The 26,487-nt window shown below is 45.9% G+C and overlaps 2 protein-coding genes across 2 annotated transcripts; both read right to left on the bottom strand.

Moving 5' to 3' along the window:
* Positions 1 to 225: 225 nt before the first annotated feature.
* OAT (ornithine aminotransferase) lies at positions 226 to 10,890 on the bottom strand. Its single transcript, XM_041461373.1, has 10 exons — positions 10,765 to 10,890; positions 7,414 to 7,640; positions 6,703 to 6,927; positions 6,483 to 6,578; positions 5,787 to 5,914; positions 4,382 to 4,504; positions 3,608 to 3,736; positions 2,839 to 2,952; positions 1,918 to 2,062; positions 226 to 1,018 (listed from the first exon to the last, which is right to left on the bottom strand). The coding sequence occupies exons 2-10, from the start codon at positions 7,613 to 7,615 to the stop codon at positions 858 to 860; spliced, it is 1,323 nt and encodes a 440-aa protein (XP_041317307.1). The 5' UTR covers positions 7,616 to 7,640; positions 10,765 to 10,890; the 3' UTR covers positions 226 to 857.
* Positions 10,891 to 23,010: 12,120 nt separating this feature from the next.
* Positions 23,011 to 24,943, bottom strand: NKX1-2 (NK1 homeobox 2). Its single transcript, XM_041461128.1, has 2 exons — positions 24,508 to 24,943; positions 23,011 to 23,579 (listed from the first exon to the last, which is right to left on the bottom strand). Exons 1-2 carry the CDS (start codon positions 24,941 to 24,943, stop codon positions 23,011 to 23,013), a joined length of 1,005 nt encoding a protein of 334 aa, XP_041317062.1.
* Positions 24,944 to 26,487: the final 1,544 nt, after the last annotated feature.

Raw genomic sequence — 26,487 nt, 5'->3', positions numbered from 1 at the left:
AACCCCTGTGCTCAGCAAAGGGGACATAGTGCACTCCGTGATTAATCAGGGTTTAGCTAAAACCAGCTAAGAAAAATTTAAAACTCCCAAGTTTTTATAAGGTTTGCTCTTTTTGAAGACTCAAGAGTATTTTCATTGCACATCAATGTATTTTTTTTAAATGCAAAATGTGTTTTAATATAAACATCCAGATGATAGAAAGTTTTGTAACAGTAAAAACAGATCTAAACGTTCAGATTTATTTTACAAGATTGCAAAGCCAAACACTGAGACCAGGCTTGAAAACAGCATCTCTTGTCATACAATCAAAATATTGTACACACAGAACACAGCTCGATGCTTCTCAAGTCCACCAGCATAACACCCAGTTTGTCAAACCTTCAGCATTAGAATTTTTTTTCAAGCTGCACGTGAAAAACAGAAATTCACCCACAATGATAAGTGCTTCCATCCTACAGACATCTTGCTGAGAGGCAAAAATAGCCAAATGCCATGTTTTAGAGAGTGATATGAGAGTGCAAGGCAACCTAACATAAATATATAAATCACACTTTAAACTTTGGCCAAGACTTATAACAATTAAGCAGATTTCTATAGTTATCTCCCCTCAAATATTCCAACTTAGCTGTTCAGTACATACAGAACTTTATTTCCAAGTATTTCAAGACTGGAAAGTCTTTAAAATCATTCTGTACTTTCTACAGAGCCATTATAATTTAAAGATAAAAGCTATGTTTTCATAGTCAAGTCCTCTTAGATAAAAGGAATGAGAGATGCTTCAAGAGCAGGCCTTCATCACACACATTTCAGCACACCCCCTTGGACCAGCCAGCAGCCAGGCTGTAAGAGCCATGCTTTCAGAAAGACAGGATGGTCTTGTGGATGATTTCGATGCACTCTCTGATCTCATCCTCCTTGATGACGAGGGGCGGGGCCAGGCGGATGATGTCGCCGTGCGTGGGCTTGGCCAGGAGCCCGTTGTCGCGGAGCCGCAGACACACCTTCCAGGCATCGTAGTCTGCAACGGGAGGGAGAGAGAGAGGGACGGAGAACATCAACAGGACATTGAGGACGTTCCCAGCACAGCAGAGGAGGTGTCACACCTGCAGCACGTGGGGCTGTTTGCCAGCTGGCAGAGGGGTGGTGTTCACAAAGGAGAGGTCACTCTCTGGAATCTGCACTGTGACACTGCTCCAGAGATGTCCTTTGCCTCAGCACACTGAGTTCTGCTCCTCCACAGCTCAGTGCTTGTCTGGCACTCAGTTAGACTTTAAAATACATTTTAAAAGGAGAAGCATATGAGGAGGAGGTAAAGGAACAAGTGGACAGGACTTCAGACAAGATTATGTAATCTGGCTTTCAGTGCATCATTGTGGAAAATGACACCACCTTCCTGCAGGACTTTATCCCTTGACCAAGTACCTTGGTATTCAGATTTCTGATATAATTCAATATTATTCTGATGTAATTTCTCCCTATAAACTTATTCTCCATCATTAACTTTTTTCTTCTTTGTACCCTTCTGTATTCATTGTCCTCGTCTAACTTTTCTGAAAACAACTAATCCCAGCCCATGATCCCCTGGGAGGAACTGGGAATCTGGCAGGAACTGGTGTTCCAGCTGTAGACAGTTTTTTTCCAAAGAGGAGAGACAAAGGTATTTGTTGGGAGACAGAGTCACCAAGAGATTTGAACATTATGAAATCATAAGAGTTTAAATAATTTACAAACAATTGTTCAGCTTTTTTTAGTTAAAAAAAAAATATTTTTAACAGCACACAGTAACTTACATAAAATTTCAGTGACACTACAGTACTATGGCCATGTTCTGAACACAAACATCATGTCTACATGCCATCCCCTAAAGTTGAAAAATACTTCTCCATGCTGTTTGTGGATTTGATTTTATTTCCTCACCTTTGGTTTCCCGAATTACAATTGCATTTAAGAGTCCTTTTCCTCTTACTGCAGTTACAATATTAGATGGAGTCTTCATGAGCTCACTTCTTAGCAGATTACCCATTATTTCTGCATTTTTTGCCAGATTTTCTTCTTCAATTACCTAAAGAGAAGTCAGATGTACAATCAGCTGAAGGGCACTGCATTTGTTCTGTTTGCCATGGGGAAGGATGGATAATGACACTGAACCTGCTGATTCACAAAAGCTGTTGCAGCCACAGTGTCCCTGCACAGGCTGCAAGTCCCAGCAGGTTGGTATTGAGCCCTTACTCATTCATGTCTACAAGAAACAATAATGTCTTTGAAATTTTATTCTAAATTAACTGCTCTTTGTTTGCTGTTATTTGCAAGTAAACAGTAAACCTCTGAAGGCTCTGAATCTGCCCAAGTCTGAGTACTGGGTAGTGATGAGTTTTTCTGTGTGACCTGCATCAATGCAGTCAATTAAGCAACCACAAAATAATTGAATTGCACCTTCTGGACAGGACATTGTAGTTTCTGTTTGAGATCCATACCTGTTCTCAAGCTCACAGAGCAGCAGTTTCTGCTGATATAGTAAAATAAGCCAATTTCAAAATGTCTTCATGAAATTAATTAAGGTATTTGGTCAAATTTACATAATTGCCTTGAAACTTCCTCTAGATGAATCTTATTTTGACATTTAAGACATTAAGATCATAAGAACACAGGAAGTGAGACACATTTCCAATAAAAACTTTAAAATTTGTTTTATGATCTACAGCTAACCACTACCAATTTTCCATAGTTATTTAAAGCTAGATTTCTACTCATAGCATGAAAAATAATACCACTTATTTAAGCAGAGATCATGAGACCCTTTTTAATTTGGATTCCAGATCTCCAGCCCCACACACAAACCTCCAGTGCTGCTATTGCCACACGGCAAGCTAATGGATTTCCTCCGTAGGTGGATCCGTGTTCACCAGGTTTAATGGTCAGCATAACTTCATCATCACACAGCACTGCTGAGACCTGAAATGGGAAGGACAGCAAATTCACATACTTACAACAGGAAACTTTAATATATCTAAAGCAAACCTTCCCTCAGAGCTCAGGAAATGTTCAGCCTATGGTGATAAATTACATTTACATTCCCAGCAGAACAGCGGATCTGACAATCCCATAATTAATCCGTTAAATACACTTAGCTACAGTGGTAACACAACTTTCAATCACAGCTGAGGGAATTTCTCCAAACTGAATATTATTTCAAGAGTTTAAGCTTCAATACTTGGTTTAACAACTCAGAAATCCTGTCAGTTGGCCAAAACAGTTCAAGGCATTGTAATTTCCAGCCTAATCAGCGGGAATTTAAGTCACTCCAAGAGGATAAAATCAGCCATGCAGGCATGCCAGACAAATGAAATAATGCCAGTTGTTCAGCTATAAAGGTAGTATTTGGTATTCCATTATTTTATTATGTCTCTCTCAAGTTGGACTGTCTGGTCATAAATCATAGTTAGCCTTGCAAACAACAATTTCCAAGTACAACAAACATCAGATTTATTGTTCTTCCAACTGGCAGATTTTCAGTGTTGATGACTAAGGGGGGAAAAAAAAGATTATTCGACAAATGTTTGAGTAATTTTATCTTACTTTAAATTATTGGTATTTCTTTAGTACTCACAGGGTATAAGCCACCAGAAAGGGCCTTTCCAAGAAGAATTATATCAGGTCTCACATTTTCATGGTCAACAGCCAGCATTTTCCCTGTTCTGGCTAAACCAGTCTGTATTTCATCAGCAATAAACAGAACCTTTAAAGAGAAGAAAAATCCAAACAGAACAGGGAATTACTTTTGCTGTCATTCCTAACCCAATTCTATTACAATTTTTTGAGGTATCACAGTAATAATGAAGACAACTTTATTAATAATATGTCAATGTCTTTCTTTGAAGATATGAAAACAATTATGAGTAGCACTTACGAATTAGGAATCTGAATTCTGTTGGAACAGAGAGACCACTGATTTTTAAATCAGAGATCACTGATAACCAATTTCCTCAGTGTTTCATTCTGTGTCCCATTATTGTTACCAATTCTTGGTAGCAGTTATGCACATCAGCAACAAAGGTCTTGGATGGCCATGGTAATTGGAAAATTATAATGTGGAAAAGAATTTAGAAGTTAAATGAATCTAAAATAAATCCAGTTGAAGAATATTAATTAGAAACTTAAATCAGTGACAATAGTAAGAACTAGTGAAAAATGCGCACTGCTAAGTGAGATAGTGAGATATTACCAAGAAATACAAGAGGTATCCCTGCATTATTCCACTGAAAGAAAAGGAAATTATTAAATTGCATATAAAGTTGTACACCTTACATAGCAGGGTGACCTTACAGTAAACACAGTGTGTAGTGTTAAGTGTTTAATGTCTGATGTTACAGGGAATTCTCACATTGTGTTTTGTGCAGAGGTCCCTCACTCCTGTGAGATAGCCTTTGTCAGGAACAATCACACCTGCTTCCCCTTGAATTGGCTCCACCATGAAAGCTGCCACGTTGGGGTCTTGAAGGGCCCGCTGCAACATTGGGCACAGGGAGAGGAGAGACAAAAAGAAAAAGCTTTTACTCAGGTCAAATACAGAAAATACATGTAGCAGAACCTGATACTAGCCCTGGTGTTCTTCCTCAAAAGATGAGAGCAGCATTCCTGTCAGGCAGCTCTCTCTGAGTGCCATTTCAGTTCCAATGCTGTGTCACTGTTGGCAGTGTGAAATCAGCTGCGGTGCTGGCTTGGGAAGTACAAACCTTGCAAACTGCAAACCCAGACAAGCAGTCTATCAGATCAGTTCATAAATCACCTCAGAAATACCTTCAGTTTCATATTACCCCATGCAATACAAACAATTGCTCAACTCTTCCCTTAACCAAAAAAGGAATTGAGCCCCTCCAGACAATTTCACCTTAAAGCAAAGTCCACAGGTACATTCTGCACTATCAAGTTCAAAAAGGTTTAGAAGTCCACAAGGCACAAGAGATCTAATGATTCCCAGCAAGAATTTAGTACAGCTTTTCTCAGCTTTGCCCCATAAGCAGAATGAATTCAGCTCTAATGAAGGCATTAAATACTTGCAGGCCTTTCACCATGGGCAGCCTGATGTAGGTTCAGAGCTGAACAAGCCTTTCCACACTGCAGCTGTAGCCCACTGAGAGATCTCTGTGTCCCCTAACCCAAGTCCAAGGAGAAAAGCAGCTCTGTCCTGTAATCCCTCAGTCTCCAAAGCCCACTCACTTGTAGGAAGCAGACCCAACAGGTACAGAGATTTTTTCTCACAGAAATGGTACCTAATCAAGGTAACGCCTCCCCAGCTGCTTGACAGGATTAACCTCAGTAAACACAGGGAAATACTGGGAATCACTGGCATTTCAGCAGCTTGTGAAAGTGAAACAGCAGCCTGGCATGGTTTTAAGGATGCTGTGAAATTGGAAATAACTATTTGCAACTGCAGTGAATTGTAGTCATAGAATCACAGGATGGTTTGGGTGGGAAGGGACCTTAAAGTTCATCCCATCCCACTTCTTGCCATGGGCAGGGATGTTTCCAAGTGGCAGGGAAATTAAACAGATCACGTAATTTTTCTTTCACATCCTAAAGCATAACTGAAAACCAAAACCAAAGCAGAATTTACCCACATTTCCTATCCATAATTATAACAAACAAATTCCTTATATACATCTACTTACAGATATCTTAATGTCAAGGCACATGTTTCAAAGTATAAACTTCTGATTTTCCTTGTTATTTACCAAAGAGACATTACAAAATGATTCCATATAAAAGAATAAAAAATTGTCAAATACCTCAAGAGCTGGTAGATCATTGTATGGGATCAGTTCAAATCCTGGCATGAAGGGTCCAAAGCCATCATAGCTGGATGGGTCAGTAGAACTGGAGATGGCAGACATTGTCCTGCCCCAGAAGTTGCCAGCTGGAAAAAAAAAAGAGGAAATTGTTACAGAACTGACCAAGAGCCAGAACACTTTGAAGGACATCACACTTTCCACTTGGTGATGCATTTTAAGGGTTATCTAATAAGATATTAGCATCCCCCTCCTAATTGTTAGCATTTTGCATTGATGCCATAAATACACTCTGTTGCTATATCAAAAACCAAAAGAAAATTATACTCTTAAGTCCTGACAACTATACAAAATAATATCCTTAAGTTTTGTTAGTAGTCTGGAAAATTGAAAATAACTCTGATAATGCCAATTTCTGGAAGACCTGGGAATGCAGGACAAAAACCCTGCAGGTGAAGCCAAGAGGGCACCTTAACCCTATTGTACAATCTGTGAGAGATCTGGCACCAATCTGAGGAATTAATCCACAAAAAATTTATGTAGGAACAACTCAGGAATAAGGAGTACTGCACTTTAAGAGATTAGAAGAGCATGGAGGACTGGATGTTCTTTCTTTCCCAGTGACTTCAGCCTGTCTCCCAGTAACCCAGTGTCCAGATCCTCAAGTCCTCAACTCATAACACACACTTAACATACCTGCAAAAATGATTTTAGCTTTGTATTTTGGAATTCCTTTCACAGTGTAGGCCCATTTCCGAGCCAGTTTACAGGCAGTTTCTCCAGCTTCCACTCCTAAAACAAAAAGCAGCCCCATTAGCACTCTTGCACATCAAACAGGCCATCAGTGCAGCAGAGAACGTTACACAACCATTGAATCAGACACAGGAACTAAAATGGAAACAAAATATTTCTTTACCTGTGTTCATTGGAAGAACTTTGTTGTAATTGAACATTTTGGTGACCATCTCCTCATATTCCCCAAGGATATCGTTGTAGAATGCTCTGGATGTCAGGGTCAGTTTTTCAGACTGGGATTTCAGAGCATCCACAATCTTTGGGTGACAGTGGCCTTGGTTGACTGCACTGTAAGCACTCAGAAAGTCAAAATACTTCCTACCTTCAACATCCCACACGTAAACACCTGGGAAAAAAATCCAATGGTCAGCACACAAAATAAAAGAAGACACAAGACCAAAAAATGCTCCTCAAGCATAATTAAAGACCAGAGTAAATTTAAATTATGTGATAATATATGAACAGCCCACAAGGACTTAGATAGGGTTCCAATGCACCTTTTCCTGCTCATATTAACATTAAACCTCTCCACACAAGGTAACAGAAGAAATTAAGTTGCTTAAAAAATTTCTTGCTGGGTTGTTCTGGAAATTATCAACCCTTTAAATCATTTTAGAGACACAACAATTTTTTCAGGTGCCATTATGCATAATGATCCAGCTCTCTAATCAACAATTTGCTGACTTTATTTCATCAGTGATCTCAATCCCACCCAAAAAAACCCCAACAAAGACTCAGAAATCAATCAGGTCAAAATCATTCTGCCATGTTCTCATTCACCTCCACAGACACACAACACCTACAACCTCCAGGAAAAACCGAAATAAAATACCTTTTCCTCTTTCCAGAGCAACAGGCAGTGGGTGATAGTTGTGAGCACCATATTTGGCCTCACGTTCAAAGATTAAATCCGAGGAGAGAGGCCTCTGAAGGGTTTTTTTGGGAGCAACTGAGGTAGCAGAGCTCAGTGAGGAATGAAGACCTCGGCAGAGAACAGCGAGGTGCTGGGAGCGGGTTAGCTTGGAAAACATCATGGACCTCAGGAATTCTGATGCAGATCTGGAAGGGAAAAGAATAAAGTTAATAATTAGCACTAAGAACTCTTCAGAAGAAATGTCTGACATGACTGAAGTGGTTTTACTGCCAGGATTACAGGTTCCTTAACTATTTTGCAATTCAGCCAAGAAAGCTTATATGAAGTATAAATTAACATGGGATTAACATCAAACAAGTCATGTTTCTATTCTCTACACATACAGAAACAGAAAACGAAACTCTGTGACTCAGCAAGTCTGTGAGTTGGTTACATAATTTTTCCTGTAAGTGTTCCTTTTTCACTGTGCCTTAAATTCTGATTTACTAATATAAACTACAGTAAGAAAGTTAAGTTAATCAGTTTTCTTGTTCTATTGGAATGCCCATTTTCTACCAGATTGTCATCAGACAAATCATGTCACAGCTTCCATGAGATTGGCTACCCCTGGAAGTGTCCAAGGCCAGGCTGGATGGGGACAGTGGAAGGTGTCCCTGCCCATGGTAGTCACAGTGGCACTGGATGAGCTTTAAGGTCCCTTCTAACCCAAACCATTCTGGGATTCTATGACCAAAAAGTAGACAGAAAGTAAGAATATGTCAGATATTAATGATCATTAGAGCATCTGTATTTTCCCAGCAATTTCCCCTGAATACATAACCTTGTAGTTTCACCATTTAGGGATAACCTGAGGATAGGATTTCATGAGGAAAATGCACTTTGATTTCTTCTCCGTGCCTGCACCTCAGTGCATATAAAGATACTTCCCAGAGAAGAGGACATGAGTTGGCACTTGAAAAGCTGTTTGAGGAAGCTCTTCCCACAGCAGGGAACAGCAGAGAGCCAAGAGTTCCCAAAGCTCAGGTTTCTGGTCTCACAGAACATCACACTTACAAACTGGCAACAGGTTTAATCCCCAGAACAGGATCACAGATCACAACAAGTGCTCTGCTTATCAAATGCAGCTTCCCTGTAACACACTCCACAGCAGAGTGAAGAGCTGAGCAGCCTGGACACTGCTGCACCACCCAACAGAAGCAGACTGCAAAACCTACCCTAAAAACCAACAGCAGGATGCAAGGATGGCTTACACAAGGGTGCTGTTATTTCAGGCTGCTTGCAGAAGACAGAAGTAGTAAGTTATGGATTTATCCCTAATTTATTTTGGAAAAAATCCACACCCTGGATGTGCTGCCTTGAACAGAGAGGCATTTCTTTCAGCAGACTTCTCAGGTATGACATTTCTGCTCCTCACTTCTAACCAAAGCTAAAAGACTTTTCTCCATCTACCAAAATCCAAGTGTTTAGGAAGAGTCAGTATTCTCCATTCCAGCAAGAGATGAATGCTGCACAACTGGGCATGTTTCCAGCTGTTAAAGATTAGCCCTTTGTTTTAATACTTTTCAAGATTATTTTTCAAGGATTTCACAAACAAAAAAGACAAATACTTCTCTGTGCAAGAAAAAATTTTGATGACTCAAAATTTCAACCTCCTCAACCCCTAAAATGTAATTGGTCTGTTACATCCTGGCCCCTGGCACACCTCCATGGCAGAGCAGCTAATCCTATCACAAGCTTCTAGATTTTGGAGATTTGCCAGACATTCCTGAAATGAAAAGTACAAAGAAGTTAAACTCTTATCTGCCCTGTATCAGAGTTACCTCTCTGCATGAAGGATCACAGATCCCCAGTTTGAGGTTCTTGCTTTAGTTCTTGCATATTGGAAAATATTAATCACATTTTTTTAAAAATATCTTTTTCCTCCATGAAGGGAATTGCCCTGCACACTGTGCTAGTGAGACAACATCACTTTAGCCAAGTGTGGTAGATTACATGGAGAAGAGCTGAGTAAGGCTGAGAAATACAGATGAATCTGGAGTTAAAAGGAAGGGGAAAATTTGGGGTTGATGATGAGCAAGACAAGGTGAACAGAAATTTCAGGAAAGAGGAGGGGCATAATAAGGTGAAAAACCCAAGCAAACAAAATGAAATAAAATCAAACTCATTAACAAGTGTGAGAAATATGATCATGCACTGGAGCAGACAGTACAGGAATCAGAAGCCAGGAAATTACACCAACTGGAAGAGGTCTTGCATCAGAACAGAAAACCACTCAAAACACAGCTGTAAAACACTTGAACAGCTTTGCTCAGCTATTGAGCAAGATTATCCAGACAGGAGCCTGCAGACTGGACAGGTGAACTGAATGGTTGTATGAACCTGACACTGAAAAACACCCCAAGGTAAATGGGGGGTGTTGCCAAACACATGAAAACACTCAGGTTCATGCTGATAGAGCAGAGAGCAATCAGTGCCACACTGCAGCCTCCCCCAGCTGAGTCAAAGGGGTGAACACTCAAGGGGACAAGCAGGGGGACATCAGTGTGCACGTGCCAAGCTACCTGTGCACACCAGCACCACAGGAGCGGTGACAGTGGCCTGGTTCTGTCAGGAACAGCTGACAGAACAGCTAGGCTGGCAGACAAGAACTGCAGAATCACCGAGGCTGGAAAATACCTCTGAGATCACCGAGTCCCAGCTGTGCCCAATGCCCACCTTGTCCCCATCCCAGAGTACTGAGTGCCACATCCAGCCCTTCCATGGACACCTCCAGGGATGGGGACGCCACCACGTCTCTGCACAGCCCCTTCCAATGTCAAATCACCCTTCCAAGGAAAAATTTCCTCCTGATGTCCAACCTGAACCTCCTCTGGCACAGCTAGAGCCCATTTACTCTAGTCCTGTCACTTGTCACCTGGGAGGAGAGCCCAATCCCTGCCTGGCTACAGTCCCGTCAGGGAGTTATAGAAAGGATAAAGCCCCCTCTGGGCCTTCTTTTCTCCAGGAAACGAATTTTAAAAAAATAAATAAATAAGGAAAAGCAATAAACCCAGCGGTGAAATACCAGATCTCGCTGGCCATCTCTCCGCCAAGGCCACGGTCCAAGTCAGTGCAGAGGGAGGGATGTGACATCGCGGAGCAGGGCTGACACAGGCACAGAGGAGGGAACGGACTGTCACCTCCCCCGCTCCCCGCGCAGTGACAGCGCTCCCGGGGCCTTGCCGACGGGGCCGGCTGCGGCGGGACAGAACCGGGCCACGGTGGCCGGAGAGAGGCAGAAATGGCCCTCGAGGGCCGGACGGGCCGTACCTGGTGCTGCTGGAGATGCTGGAGGTGCCGGAGCGGCCGCAGGTGCCGGAGGTGCTGCCGGTGCCGGGGCCCGCGGATAAGAGCCGGGTGCGGCCGCGGGCCACTGTCACCGCGCCTCGCCCCGCCCCTCCCTGTTGACGTCATTAGAATTGCGCCTGCCGATTGGCTATCGGGGCTGATTGGCAGCCACCGCCCCCGCGCTGCGACACCTCCCCTTGGCGCAGGGGCTCCCCATTGGTGGGCGAGCACGAGCCGGGGCCCTGCCCACCCCCGGCCCTCAGGGGCGATGTCCCCGGCCCTCACACCGGCACTCCGGCCCTCAGAGCGAGGGCTGCGTTCTTCCTATCCTCGCTTCATTCCTCCATCCCTCACACCGGCACTCCGGCCCTGAGAGCGAGGGCTGCGTTCTTCCTTCACTCACCACATTCCTCCATCCCTCACACCGGCACCCCGGCCCTCAGGCTGGCGGCTCGTCTCCGCTCTGCCGAACTAGCCTTGGGAGCAATCTTTGTAGCCACAGAACCCCCCCACACACGGAACTCCTCCGCCCCCGCGCCCTCCCGCCGCTGTCGCCGCTCATCCGCACTTATGTCCTCGAGGAAGTCACTGTAGAAAACGGCGAGCACTGACGAAAAAATTGAGAGGAATTGGGAAAACATTCCTGGGAATGGGAAATGTGTGGGATGGTGGTGGTGTCTGTGCTGGTGGCTGCAGGTTCCCCAGGGATGTGATGACAAGTACTCTGTGTGTGCTCAACTCTGACCTTTCTCTTCCCAAGAGATGAACGTGAGCTTTTTCCCAATCTTTTGATATATGGCTATCAGAAAATAATTCGGAATAACAGCCGGGGATTCACTGAGGTTGCTAAGGAATTGCTCATGGAGCTCCTGTGCCAGGTGTTTTTGCCTACACACACCAATCTCCTCTCCAGTCTGTCATGGTCCATCCACTGTCCCCATGCCCTGCCCTTCTCCGCATGGAAGGACATTGATGGAACCCCGAACTTCAGGCTCTGCTGCCTTGGAAGAGAGGGAGAAAACGTGGGGGAGTGAGGTCCAGGAGGGCCCGGTGTGCTCCGAGCAGGAGCTTTGAGCTGGGGCCAGCAGGCGAGCAGGGACAGGCTGGAACGAGCCAACACAACCCTGACCTTTCCCCGGGCTGAATAACACTGGAGAGCATTTTGTAACCAGAAGATCTGGGCGTTTAAGGGGAACTGTGGGGTGTGTTTCATAAATAAATTCTGGTTTTAGCAAAAAAACCCAAAAAAAATAATAGACTGGTTTGGATTGGAAAGGACCTTAAAACTCATCCAGTTCCATCTGCTACCATGGGCAGGGAGACCTTCCACTATCCCAGGCTGGTTGCTCCAAGCCCTCTCCAACCTGGCCTTGGACACTTCCAGGGATTCAGCCACAGCTTCTCTGGGCACCCTGTGCCAGGGCTTCCCCACCCTCCCAGGGAACAATTCCTTCCCAATATCCCATCCATCCCTGCCCTCTGGCAGTGGGAAGCCATTCCCTGTGCCCTGTCACTCCATACCCTTGTCCCAGGAACCTCTCCAGCTCTCTTAGAGCTCCTTTAGGTGCTGGTAGGGGCTCTGAGGTCTCCCCAAAGCCTTTTCTTTTCCAGGGTGAACAATTCAAATTCTCTCAGCTTTTACTCCTAGGAGAGGTGTTCCATCCCTGTAATCACTGCTGTGCCCTCCTCTGGGGCTGCTCCAGCACTCCAGGTGGGATCTCACAAGAGCAGAGTACAGAAGAAAGCAAACAATATTTCACTTTTTATCATATCCACCTCATTAGGAAGAGCAACAAAAAAAAACAACACAAAAAAAAAAAAAGGCAAATCAAAAACCCCTCAGTCTTAGCAGTGGTTACTTTTTAGTGCCTCTTGCTCTTTGTCCGTAAATCGCCCTGACAAATTTATCAATGCAGGAAAAGAATTTATTTCTTCCACAAAGAAAACACAATATCCTAGTTGACACACAGAGAATTTGCATAGCTTCCCTTCACTAAAGCAAGCAATTCGAAAATATTCCTGAACCTTGTCATATCTTCTAACCAAATTGCTCAAACCTTGGATGTCAGGGAGCAGCACTGCTTATGCCTTTGGAGAGCAATGCCCTAGGAGAAAATTTTCCCAGTGTGCAGTCAGCTTGATGCAGGGAGGGCTGGGAGGAGAGCAGATGATGTTGAGCTCTATAAACACACAGAGAGTAAGGCTCAATTTGCTGATGTGTTTGTGTCTCCTACTAGCCCAATTCTGCCAGCAAACAGTGCCCTGCATCTGCTGCCAAAGAGGAGTTCATGAAGCACCAAAAGGTTGTGCCTTAGGTGATAAATTGCAAAATACATTTCAGAGTCATGACTGCTGAACGAATACACAGTTGTACTGTGCCCAGTTCCTTAAGTCCAGAGGCAGTTATTGTCTAGGAGCCATTGAAACCCTTTATTTCTAGTTGAAGTTATGATTTTTGTGAAAAGCCTAGCATTTTAAGGCTGAGAATAAGCAATGACCTCTCTGCTTTGAGTATTACATGTTGTCCCAGTTCATTCTGCCCCTCTACTCCACTCTGGTGAGATCCCACCTGGAGTTCTGCATCCAGCTTTGGGGTCCCCAGCAGGGGAAGGACAAGAACCTGCTGGAACAAGTCCAGAGGAGGCCACCAAGTTGATCAGAGGGATGGAGCAGCTCTGCTCTGAGGAAAGGCTGAGAGAATTGGGGTTGTTCAGCCTGGAGAAGTGTTGGGGTGACCTGAGGCCTTCCAGTACTTGAAGGGACCTGACAAGAAAGATGGAGAGAGACTTTGGACAAGGACCTGGAGTGACAGGACAATGGAATGGCTTCCTAGTGCCAGAGAGAAGGTCTAGATTGGATATTAGGAAGAAATTCCTCCCTATGAGTGTGGTGAGGCCCTGGCACAGGGTGCCCAGAGAAGCTGTGGCTGCCCCTGGGTCCTTGGAAGTGTCCAAGGCCAGGATGGACAGGGCTTGGAGCAGCCTGGGATGTCCCTGCCTACAGCAGGGGAGTTTGGAACTGGATGAGTTTTAATGTCCCTTCCAACCCAAATCATGATTCTATAATCTCTGGTGTGAGGAAAAAATCACATTGTTTGTTGCATACTTATGTTTCTTAAATAGCCTTATAGGACATGATCCAGGATTTGCAATCCATGAGATCAAGGGGATTTTCCCAGGTAAGAAATGCTGGTTTAAGGTTAGATTGTTTTTTACTTCGACATTTCATTAGCATGGCATTTCATTAACATAGATCTGTTATCTCAGGTGATGCTAATGATGCCTTCTACCTGTTTAGCCACAAAAATAAAATGCTGGGAGCTACATCCCTTTCATCTTTCATAGACTCAACTCAAGAGCTGCCTTTTACCTGCCTTTAAATGCTCTTATTCATAAGCTCACCTCCAAATTGATTTAGATTCATCCAACCATGTTCCTTTCACAATAAGCAGAAAAATATAGAAAGAACAAAACTCGTCCAAAGGATTAAGTAGCACCTGTCATATAAGGGAAATACACATCTGGAAATGTAAAAAATGCAAACTAAAGGCAACCAAGGTCGACTGAAGTGCTGAATCTTAGGTTCAGCTCTGCCTCATGGGGCTGGAGGCAAATTGCCCCAAGAGGTGAATTCAGAAGCCAGACATGCAGGAAAACAGCAGATTCCTGTCTGGAAGGTGAAGATTCAAAAACAAGCAAATACACAAACAAGCAACCCTCAAGCAAGAAAAGGCTTGCTTGCTTTTGGATTCTGTAAGGTCTGAAAGAAGAAATAAAGACATAATGTGGAATGCACAGATACTATGTGTAAATGCATTTTTAAAAGCTGATATGAACTGTTTCTGAGATTTAAAAATTATTAATATGAAATAACTCTCAAACTGGAATCTGGTTAATCAAGACCTGAGAGAAAGTGCCTTAAAAGCTCTGTTTAATTTAAACCTGATCAGTTTTATATAGGATCAGTGTCATGGCTCTCTTTCCTCCTTTGTTTTTGGTATTTAATATCAAGACACAGAAAATACACTTTTCTTCTTTAAACACTATCAAACTGGAATTTTAAACCATTCACATTGTGCACAGTAGCAGCTACTACTGTAGATCTTGGAGGAATTGCTCTCAGCTAGATGAAGTATTTTATGTGAATAAAAAAGGGAAAGCAGAAACTTAATGTGTACTATATAGTTACCTGTCGATACCTAAAAGACTACACATGACAGTAACCAAAATATGGAAAAGGGAGCCCATGAAATGTTCACATTTTACAGTAATTTGCCCTGCAGAAAAGAGGAAAACTCTGACCTACTTGAAGAAAGAGGGTTATTATATTCATTCTGCTAATCCAGAAAATACAATTTGACATGTAAGTAAACCATAAAGTTATAAGAAGGAACAAGTTAAGTCATGCCAGTTGTTAGGAGTAATTCCACAGCCCTGTCTCTGGCAGAAATGCTCATTGAAGTCGTTGGGAATTAGGCATGTGAGGAGACTGAGGAATTGCATCCCACTTATTGTGGTTATTTAGAGGCAGGGTAAATAACAGGGAATTGTGTGTTGGTTTAGCTGCACAAGCTCAGCGTGTGCAAGGATTCACAGGCTGCTCAAGCACTGGTGCCAAGGCAGGATTGCAGGACCCTCACTCGAGTTTAACACTGTCTTAGGAATGCTGCAGGGAACATCCAGCGTTCCTCAAGAGCTGATGTTTTGCCCCATGGCACCAGTGTTCAGTTCCTCAATGGCATGGGACAGTTCCTCTCCTCTGAGCACAGGCTGGATATGGAGTTCACCCAAGCCAGGAGGCTCAAGGTGCAAGTTTATCATTACCTAAAACCAGCACGCATCTGCAGAGCTGGCACGAGGACAGTTCCACCTCTCTTCCCACCCTTAGCAAAGCCACAAGGACAGGCTTCACCCTTTCTCCTCCTGTTGAAACTCTGCTGCCACTCAGCAAAAATGAAAAATAGGAGCTTTTGTGAAGCAAAGGCAGATTTGAAGGCAAACCTCGCAGTTAACATTGCTGGGGAACTCAGCCTTCAGTCCCTGTCTGACAGTGAAGGATATCAAGCTACTGGAAAGTGACCAAAGGAAGCTACAAAGATGATGAAGGGTCTGGAGGGGAACTCGTAGAAATGGCAGCTGAGATCACTTTTTTTGTTCAGTCTGGAGAAGAAGGGACTGAGGGGAGACCTCATAGCACCCTACAGCTTCCTCACGATGGGCAGAGAAGTACTGATCCCTGCTCTCTGTAACCAGGGATGGGAGCAAGGGAACGGCTGGGGCTGTGTCAGGGGAGGTTTGCTGTTGGTTCAGGAGAAGGTTCCTCCCCCAGAGGTGGCTGGGCCCTGAACAGGCTCCCCAGGACGGTGCACAGAGACCCAGCCTGTCAGAGTTCCAGGAGTGTTTGGACAATGCTCTTAGGCACAGGGTGGGATTATTGGATTGTTCATAGTGAACAATCCTTATATAGAAAAATGGCTTTTCATGGCCCATGATTGTGTTACTCTGGTTGTTTACTGACAGTGGAACTCTACATTAAGACATATGTGGCAGGACAGGAAACCTTAGCCTTTCCTGGAGCACAGCTAGAATATTTCACAGCGCAGTGTGTCAGAGCAGGACAGCAACAAATTATAATGCATGCAAAGCAGATCTGCCTCTCAAGTCCACTTAGAGATTTCTCTTTTAGTTCGTATCTTTCAAGATAGTTTGGCAAAGCATAGCACAGCCCCCTCAAAATAATGCTGTTTTATTGTATGAGTGTTAGTTAACCCAGCATAAAGCACCACAAACAGCCCTTAGAGCTGATATTCCTTTCGCAATATCAACCTTGAGCTACAGTTCATACTTATCCTCCCTGATTTGTATGTTGGCTTATTTTACAAAGATTTCCATGATACTCTGTTAGATGACAGCATGGATAACTGAATTACAGAATCAAAGGAATTTAAATTGCTGTCTTCTCTCAGGCCGTGTTCCCCATGTTTGAACTTACACTGTCATTTTCCTCTGCAGCTCAATACCTACATCCAGAGCCTTCCACAAATGAGGTGAGATGTTTTGTTTCTGTGTGAAACCTAAAGGTGAATTATAAGCTCTTTCATTTCTTGGACTTGTAATTAATTTAATGAGCCTTTCTACTCACATTTCTGGTGAGCATCACATTCCTTGGATATCATACTAGCAAAAAGGCAAATTGGAGAGAGCTTGGGAAAAACAATCTGGTTTTGGCTTTCCCAAGACAGATTAAAAGAGCTTTATAAATGGCATTTTATAGCATAAAACTCACAAATGTTAAAATAAAATCCAAGGAAAATTGGAGTGAGACTTGGTTTAAATTTCACGTTTTCAAGTGCCTTGGATGTGGCCTTACTTCTTCCTTGAACGAATGTATTTTGATTTGGATCCCGAGGACCTTGTGCTTCCTAACTCACAATCTTCATTTTTGGATTTTATCAGGACAATGATTTCTGGAAAACTCATTTACATGGTCTCCTGACTTTGAAAATCTGACCCAGATGGCAGCTCTGAGAGCACACAGAAAACAAACATAAATACTTCTAACTGGGTAATAAGAATAAATACCTTGTCAATTTGGTTAATCTCAGGACTGAGCACAGAACATCTGGATATGCTTTATCTCAGGAGCTGGGAAACTTCTCAAAATTCCAGCACGACACATCCCTACTGGCCCTGCTGTTGCAGAGTTTGACATTGCTGCCACCAGGACTGCCAACCTTGCTAAATGGTGAGCACTCAGCCCTGACCTCAGGGCTGCTGTGGTCAGACACTGGACAAGTTACATAACGCACCAGGTCAGGCTTTAACTGGCCATCACTGAGGTCAAAGATCAGCAGGGTGACCTATTGCATCTCCTGTCACTTGTCATTACCCCAGGACTTCGTGCACTTCCCCAGTCAGGACTTTAAATGATCCTTAGATTTTTCTAGAATATTATGTAATTGAGAAAATTAAAGGTTTTCTTGATACCTCTTAGGACAAAGGAATTTGCTTTCAATCTGTTGTTTCAAGACAATTTATTTCATCATATTTGTTTTTAAAAATCACACACCTTGAGATATGGAAGCATGGAAAGTACAGTGCCAAAAGGAAGGAATCTTCAGAAAGACCTTGACAGAAATTGTCTACTCTTAAACTATCAAGTGCCTGTTCCTTAGAAGTGACAAACTGGTAAAGAATTTAATTCATTCTTTGCTATCTGCAGCTTGTCTAACAGAGTTCCCTGCCCATGACAGAGGTGTTGGAACTAGATGGTCTTTAAGGTCCTTTCCTACCCAAACTGTTCTAGCACTCATCAGTTGCTCTTCTGGAGCAATTCCAGTGAAATGCAGCAAATCCTGAATTCACCAATGCTTGTGCTCTGCAGGGTAATTCCATGGGAGGGACTGGGTGATAAGGGAAGCTGTCAGTCCAGTTGGTACCCACAAACACCACGGGAGGTACCAGATGTTGGGACATCATCACAGAACTGGCCTCACTGGGAGGACAAGGTTTCAACTGACTCAACTCTTAGTTTGTTGTGTCAGGTTCTTAAATACACATAGATACAAAACCTGACAGCTTTGAAGGTTCCCATTTTGCCAAGTTGATGTAATTTCATATATTCTCTCTTTTTTAAAATGAATGTTTACAGCATCTTTCTTTAAACAATAACAGTTGTTTATGATCAAAGCTACTATAATAAATCAGCATGTGTAGAAAGGAGAAAAATCTTTTTATTTGTATTGATCTTGTACATAGATCTGGTATTACTCAAAGTGTTTTCAATCTGTCAGAGGCTGCTCAGTGGAAAAGCACAGATCTTGAATACTGCTAAAATCCCTCTACAGTGTTGCAGCGTGCCTAAGCCCCATGGAATGCCACATTTTTAATTACATTTTTCCTGTGGCATTACAAAGAACACAGAAAAAGCAATGATCAGCTTGAGAAAGAAGCCAGCTTGGAAACTCTTCAGTGTTTGAAGGGGAAAATCTAAGAGAAATGTAGTTTAATGTTAGTGCCACGGTAGAAAGCAGTGGTAGTGTTGCTACAGGCTGCATGAATCACAACACCACAGAACAGCTCCTGTGAGCAACGTGGTAAAGATGCCAGCTAAGAGGATAAAGCAAACCTGTAACAAGCAGCTCATAAATTAGTTGTACACATCATCATCTTCCCAGAAACTTTTTCTGAGTGCACTACCAGAAATGGGGCCCACAAGATGAGTTTGCCATGGCAACAAAGTGCTGTAAAGATCAAGGTGACTTCAGCTGATACAGGGTCATACTGGAAAAACAAAAATGGTTTCAGGCCTAGTGATGCAAGAACATTATTATCAATTTTTCTTCAGGAGGATCTCACCCATCAAATATTTTGCTAGACGTCTTGTCTGCCTGTGAGCTGTAAAGCTGCTGAAAACCAGACTTTGCTCCTGAGAGGTATCTGGGAGCACTGCAACATTTCTCATTTGTTCCTGAGTCACCAGAGAACGCTGCCATGCACCTCTCAACCTCTGCTGCCACCAGGAGGTGAGACTCGCATGCTCTACAGTGACCACAAAAGTCAGGGATCACATCTCTTCTGAAGGAACTTCTCTTCTGCCAGAAACAGGGAGAGCAGGAGACCTCTGAGCTCTCTCTGCTCCTTGTCTTGGGTCATCTCTGGCTCTCTCATGGTCCTACTTGATCTCAGTGAGGAAAAATCCACAGGTGGAAAATAGGGGAGTCTGTTCTCACCTCAAGAACCTGTGTGTAGGCAGCACAAATCTTAATACACATATTCTAGTAATAATGAGAGAGAGAACAAGAGAGAGATTGCTAGGAAGGAAATAGACTTTAGTTTAATTTTCCAGTCATGTATTACACAACAAATCCCATTGATTTCCTTCAAGAAAAATGCTTGGTCAATGGCATGCCAATAAATACATTTTATCTTTTGTTCCTCCATTTATTTAATTTTTCATTGTATTCTTCCAACTTTGCAAACTCAACTGCATGAATTGTTGTGGATATTTTTTTTTCTTAAGTACAGTTCTGAAATTCCGGTTAAATTGACATTTCTAACATTTCCCTAACTGTGATGTCACAGTGTGCCTCCCTGTACTTGTTTCATTATCAGATTTAAAAGTCTGTTTCCAAAGTGATTTCGTGGTTCTTGGACTCAGAATTGGCAGCTGCTGCTGCCTGCTCAGTGCAGACACTGTCAGGTGCTGAATCACAGAATTCTTTGGGTTGGAAGGGGTCTTAAACATCACCAAGTTCCAACTCCCTGCCATAGGCAGAGATGCCACCAACTAGATCAGATTGCCCAGGAATGAGGGAGGCTCCTAACTTTCCTGTTCTCTCTGGAGCATTTGAATTCAAAGCTCTTTTAATTTAATATAGATACATTTTTGCTTTTTACACTTAGGACTTACTCGTGATTCCTTTTAACATCTATATTCAGCTGTGAGTAAAGTCACTTTCTGTCTGTGCCTGAAAATATTGCACAAATCTTTATTCAGAATTGTTAGAGATAATGGGTACACAGTGGGGCATTTCTAGAAGTGTTACCAGTGCAAATGGCCTCATCTGGGCAATGCAAAGTTTGACTGCAATTGCTGTTCCCAGGACTGCTTGGAACCTCAGCTGGAATAAGTGCCCAGTCACCACATCCCTAACAGGAGTCATCCACCCAAGCAGCCCCACTCAACAAAGCAGGGAGGGAAGGCTCTGTCCAAAGGGCTTGGAAGCATTTAGCCAGGAAAACTTTGGTGGCCTGGGATCAGAGCCACAACATCTGCATTCCCACTGATGTGCATCCCTCTTCCAGTGCCATGCAGAGGTGCAAGTCATGCAAAGTGGGGACCATGACTGCTATATTCTCTGGAAATAACTGTAAAACATCTTTTGGGAATCTGGGCTAGAAGTGACTAAACAGAGTGATAGCAAAAAAGAAAGGCTAGATCATCTTGCATAGGAATCAATATTTCCTCTAAAGTTAAAACAGTTTTGGCAAGGGTAAAATCGCTGGCAAAGCAGAGCTTTGAAAGGTTTTTGCACACCAAAAACCACATCTTGAAGTAAGAGACAATTTATACTATTTATTTTGACTTGTTACATTCCCTGGTTTTGTTTTTTTTTTTACTGTGATTTACACTTCCCAAGGAGAAGAAGTAACCATTTGACCATACCAGGGCACAAGCCTGTCTTGTACCAGGGATGTGGATACACTGTGGGTAACCAACCCTATCATGCTCTGGGAACCTCTCAGTGACAGCAAGGTGACATCAAGACCTGTTTTTTGCATGGAGAGATATGGCAATCACAAGCAGGAGGCCATGAATAGTCAGAGGATTTAGGTCTGGTTAGTCCCAACTTGAGGCAGAGAAGATGGACTAGGCCAGCCTGCAGGACTTGAGCTCTTAATTGCCCAGAAGTGGCCAGAAGGGAGCACACAGTTTGTCAGCAGTGGTGGGACCTGATGGCTCAGGCATTTGGGACTGCTGATTGCCTGGCCAGAAAGGAAGGCAGCTCTGGATGCACCCTGAAAAGCTGAAATGCCCCCATCTTTTGTAACTCTAACTTAAATTGGGGTTAAAAAGTTACTTTAATTAACCTCCAAGTAAATGCATTCATACAGCAGCCATGACTTCCAAACCCGTGACCTGAGGTGAACTTTGTGTTCTGTTAATAGCTCTGCAAACCACTGAGGAGACACTGGGTACCTCCTCCCGCTGTGGAAAGACAGCCTCAGGTCATTTGAGCTGGCCCAAGCTTAGGCTTGTGGCTCTCACACCCTTGATCCCTGCAAAGCTGGAAGTCAGGAGGGTGACTTTGCAAGAGAGGGTTATCCCATCACCCATCTCCTCACAGCCAGCCCGGAGGGGATGAGGTATCACCCTCAGTCACTGACATGCAACACAGGGACCATCAAGACCCACACCAGCTGGGCAAACAGTGCACAAAGCAGACAGTGCCTCATCCCAGTAAAATTAAAAACAATTAAACAGGGAATAATTTAAAAACCCTTTTTATTTAGACCAACACAAGAACTAGGTAGGATTTATGAGCTAAGTTTTTTGGTTGGAAAGCCAGTGTGTACTTTAAAGCATTGTCAGAGACCAAGAGGATACAGTCTGGAATACTGTGTTGTAATAATTTGTAAAACTGCATGAGACAGATTTCTTTTTAAACCAATTACTTCCCATCCATTCTTGGACAGATGAGCCCCCAGCTAAAATTCCTTTTCATTCCGATGCTTGTAACGATGAAGATGAAATGTGATTTTCCTTCTAACAAATGCTCCAAAAAGCAAAACCAGAAAAAGCATGTGTTTCTCTGTTATGGAAAGTAGGTCTCAGCATGCTGGAAATTCTGTGTTTTACTTACTTTCTACCACAAATGCCCCATTTTAAAAGAAATGAATAATGTAATCATTTTCTCTGATTTATGTTTTCTTTTCTGCCTCATTTGGCACTAATGCTGTGTTATTACAAGAACAACTGGTCTCTGCAAAAAGAATGATCTTTAGACTTCTTATCCAAAACCTGTGAAGTCATTGGGAGAGACTGCAGAGAAAGGCAGAGAGGCCGTGGACATGAGCAGCAGTTGAACACTTTCCCACTGACCAGGCAGATTTCCTTCTTGTCTCCCGATGACACAGAGCTGCACCTTCCCAAACAAAGCTCTCCTCCAGGCAGGGTGTCAAGAACGTGACTGGCAGTTTTCAGAAATGATAACGAAACGTGGGTCAAACAGGGCTCAGCAGAGTCCCACGAGCACAGTCGGAGCCTGGGGACGTCTTCACTGCCGAGCATCCCTGGGACTCGACACGGCCGCCTGCACGCTCATCAGCACCAGTGCTAACGAGTGCCACAGCTCCCGAGCCCCCGAGGCTTCAGACGTGTGCTGGCAAGCCGAACAGCAACGAGCAGCATCTTAACAATGAACTTGGAGAAGAATCTGCAGGGAATTAGTGTCGGGCATGTGTAAAGAGGGTTACTTTTCCCATCTCCAACACCTATAATTACATCTCAAAGGTGCTAATAAAATCCAGTGGTTACGGTGGGTTTTTTTTTTTTTTTTCCTCTGTGTGTCAAAGTTAAGCATGCTGCCGTGACGCCTAGGAAAAATCAACTTTCTTACACTTCAAATGGCCACGCAAGCAGCAGAAGCGATGACGGTGCTCCCCGCTGGGTCAGAAGGGCTGAGGTGCGCTCCTGGCTCCCGGGGGCTGCCCCGCCGCTGCCGCCTCAGAGGTGCGGGGCGTAGAAGGGGCCGAGGTACGCGGGGCCCAGGAAGGGTGCGAAGGGGCCGGCGCCCAGCGGGAAGGGGGCGGCCGGCGGCACCAGCACGTTGGCGGCGGCGTAGGAAGGGAAAGTCTGGAAGGGCAGAGCGGCGGGGCCCGGCGGGCTGGGGCTGCCGCCGCTCGCCGCCGCCGCGGGGGATGCTGCGGGGGTCGCCCCGTCGGCGCCCGGGTGCTGCTTCTTCCACTTGGTGCGGCGGTTCTGGAACCAGATCTTCACCTGCGTCTCGGTGAGGCTGAGGGACAGCGCCAGGCTGAGGCGCTCGCAGACCGACAGGTACCGCGTGGCTCGGAACTTGTTCTCCAGGGCCACCAGCTGCTCGTAGGTGAAGGCGGTGCGCGCCCGCCGCGGCTTCCCGCAGCCCGGCTCTGCCCGCCGTCGCCGGGCGCTCCGCGGCGAGCCCGGCTCCTCCGGCCCGGGCGGGCTCGCGGTCCCGGTCCCGTCCCCGCTCGGATCCTCCTCGTCGCGCTCCTGCCCCGCGTCCTCGGCGCCGCTCTCCGCCGGGGCGTGCGCATCTAGGTGAGATGGCGGGGATCGTCAGGGGATAGCGCACCCTCCTCCCGTTCCCCCTCGGAACCCCGCGCTTCTGCTCCCACATCCCTCCCTCCCCCCAACATAAGGGCAATCACTAAAAATAAAATAAAGGGGAGAAAAATTCCGCCCGTCGTGCGAGGACCCCCCCCTCGCGTCCCCCGTTGTGCCACCGCATCCGCGGTGGGGAGGGGGGAGCCGTCGATATGGATTTCTTACCAATTAAAAAAGAAGTTATTAAAGTCCTCTTCTAAAGCGAAATAAATCCCCTCCCCCCTCCCACCCTCCCCATCCCTGCGCTAATGGAGTTTCAGATTTGCGAGGGCCAGATCGATAGATGTCATCTATTAAAGGTAAGTTTTAATCGAACAATATTAGGATCAGGCCGGGGGAAGGAGGTTTGAAGTGGGCACCTGCAAGCTGCGGGGAGGAGATAGGCGGGAGTCGGTAATAGGATATCGATCACCGGGAGCTAAGGCATCCTCCGGTGGGGACGGGCTGAGCAATTACCCAGCAGGCCGTCCCGGAGGCCGGGGCATCCGACCGCTGCCGCCCCGGGGAAAGGAGCGCCCGGGGGCTGGGGGAAAGAAACCCGTGCGGTGCCTCGGTAAGAGCCGCGGCCCGTCCGGAGCCGGGGTTCGGCGGCGGCGCGCCCTGATGTGCGCCCTCCTGCTCCGGCGGCAGAGGATGCTCCGGACGCCGGGAGCCGGGCAGGGCACGCCGATATCGAGAACTTTTCCCTTTGCATCATCAAGACTTCAAATCCAGTTCCAGCCCCCCTTCCCTCGCTCCTGCGGGACCCCGCGCGGGGAGCGCGTCCCGGCGGGCGCGGGGCCGAGGGTCCCCGTGTGCCGGAGCCTCCACCTGCGCGCCCCGCCAGCGCCGGCCGGAGAAACGCGAGCGCGTTCCTACCATGTGCCTCTAGTTTATTCCTCCCGCTGCCGGGAGCAGCAGCGTCCTTTCCTACTTCAACTCTTCCCAAACTTTTCTCCCGCTCGCCCGAGCGGGGGGCGCTGCCCCAGCTCCCCGAGGCCGGTTCGCGTCTTCTGCTGAATTTCTGGGGATCCAGGATGTCTAAGATGGAGAAGGAGATTTTATGATGGATGGGGGCCGCCTTGGCCCCGCGGTCCGGGCATTCCGGCATCCCACCCCACCCTCCGCGCTTCCCGGAGACCTGCTGGCTCCCAGCGCGGAGCCGCGGAGCGCAGCGCCGGGCGCGGAGCCGGGCCGCTCCGGAGCCGCACGCTGGGCGCTGGCGGCGCGGAGTGAGCGGCGGGGAGGAGGGTCGGCCGGGGAGGCGGAGGGGCCGGCGGCGGGGTGGGGGCAGAGGAGGGGGCAGCGCAGCCATTGGCACGCCGCCCCCGCGCCCCCTCCCCGCCGCGCTGGCTCCGCGGGGGCGCAGCGGGCGCCTCCCTCCATCCCAACCTCTCGGCGACGGCGCTTTCCCGTTACCTACACCGGGTTGGGCGGGGGGATGTGCAGAGAGGACGGCCAGGAGCCCCTGGCACCGGAGCCGGGACCTCCGCCGGAGCAGGGATGCGGCTGCGCCCGGCAGCCCGACGGCAGCTGTGTCCCCTGGTCCTGGAGAGCCACCGGCTGCACCTGTCCCCTCGCCCTCCGCTGAGCCACCTGCAGCTCTCCCGGTCAGTGCGGGTCCAGCGGGGTGAGCCTCGTGTTCAGGGGGACCCAGAGAGGAGGGATGGCTCCTGCATCTGTCTCCTGCACTGGGCAGGATCCAAGCTCCAAGTGCTCCCTGTGCCAGCAGCCACTGTTAGAGATGTGAAGCTACTGCCTGGTCCTCAGGGAGAAAGGATCAGTTTTTTGTTTGGGAGCAGCTTTGGATCAGTTTAGTTCAGACTCTGGGCCACTCCTGCAACTCTCCTGTGGTGTTCACACTGTTCCCAGTTAGTAGGCAGGGGAAACTGAGGCCCGCCTGTGCTGGAGGAGCTCCTACCCACCGAGCCACCCCCTAACCAACCCTCCTTGTCTTGGGAAAAACTTTGTTGCCGGTTCACACTATAACTGGAACAGGGTAGGTGACAGTAGGCCAAGCCTCCTCACTCTGCACCAACCCTGTGACCACTTCTAGCCAGACCTGTTTATTGAAAACCGCTTTACAGTGTATTTCTGCACACCTGTATCTGTTTGGGGGGATGCTTTTCCTCTCCTTGGCATTTCAGTGTTTGGGTGCCACAAATCATCAGATAGATTGGGGGAAGGCACCCTTCAGCAAGGGAAGGCAGCCCTCAGTAGGAATCTGCTGCTCCACCTGTTTTATTCCAATGGAGAGATGCAGAGCACAGCCCTCCTCCTCCTCTTCATCGCTGTCTCAGCCTCAGCAGAATTGGGCTCACAAATAATTCTTGGTATAGGCCTTAAGTTAAGAGGAAAGCAAGAAGAAGAGATGATGATGTGCAAAGGCGATGTGATTAAAAGCAACTGTTACTGTTAATTATCTAAAAGCCCATTTGGCACCAGCCTCTGGGGTAGAATACCACAGGAATGTAGAAAAGAAGAGAGCTCAGACCTGAGGAGTTCACACCCACAAGCTACAGGTGGCTAAAGATTGGTTTTGGGGATGTGAGAGGTGGTGAACCAGGAAAAAAAATCTGGTATAGTTGAGACTACAAATACTTCTGTTTGAGCTGTTGGGTCTGCAGGAGCTGAGAATGTAAATTGCAGCATTGAAATTAATCTGTGAGCTACAAGACGTTTTCAAATATCATCAGTTTCACCTGTATATACACAACAGCCTACAAACACACATGCATGTGGAAGGGCACATACTCATGGATTAGTTCCAGCACTCTAAAGTTGGTCCGTTTCCCAGCTCAGGCATTAAAATTCAGCCCAAGTGCTGTCTTTAAATTGCTTTGATGCTAGGTGGGTTTC

The sequence above is a fragment of the Pyrgilauda ruficollis genome, unplaced genomic scaffold (genome assembly GCF_017590135.1).
Source record: "Pyrgilauda ruficollis isolate IOZ18807 unplaced genomic scaffold, ASM1759013v1 scaffold15, whole genome shotgun sequence".
Classification (NCBI taxonomy): domain Eukaryota; kingdom Metazoa; phylum Chordata; class Aves; order Passeriformes; family Passeridae; genus Pyrgilauda; species Pyrgilauda ruficollis.
The sequence above is the reverse complement of the archived record's forward strand: the minus strand, read 5'-3'. Positions and strand labels throughout refer to the sequence as shown.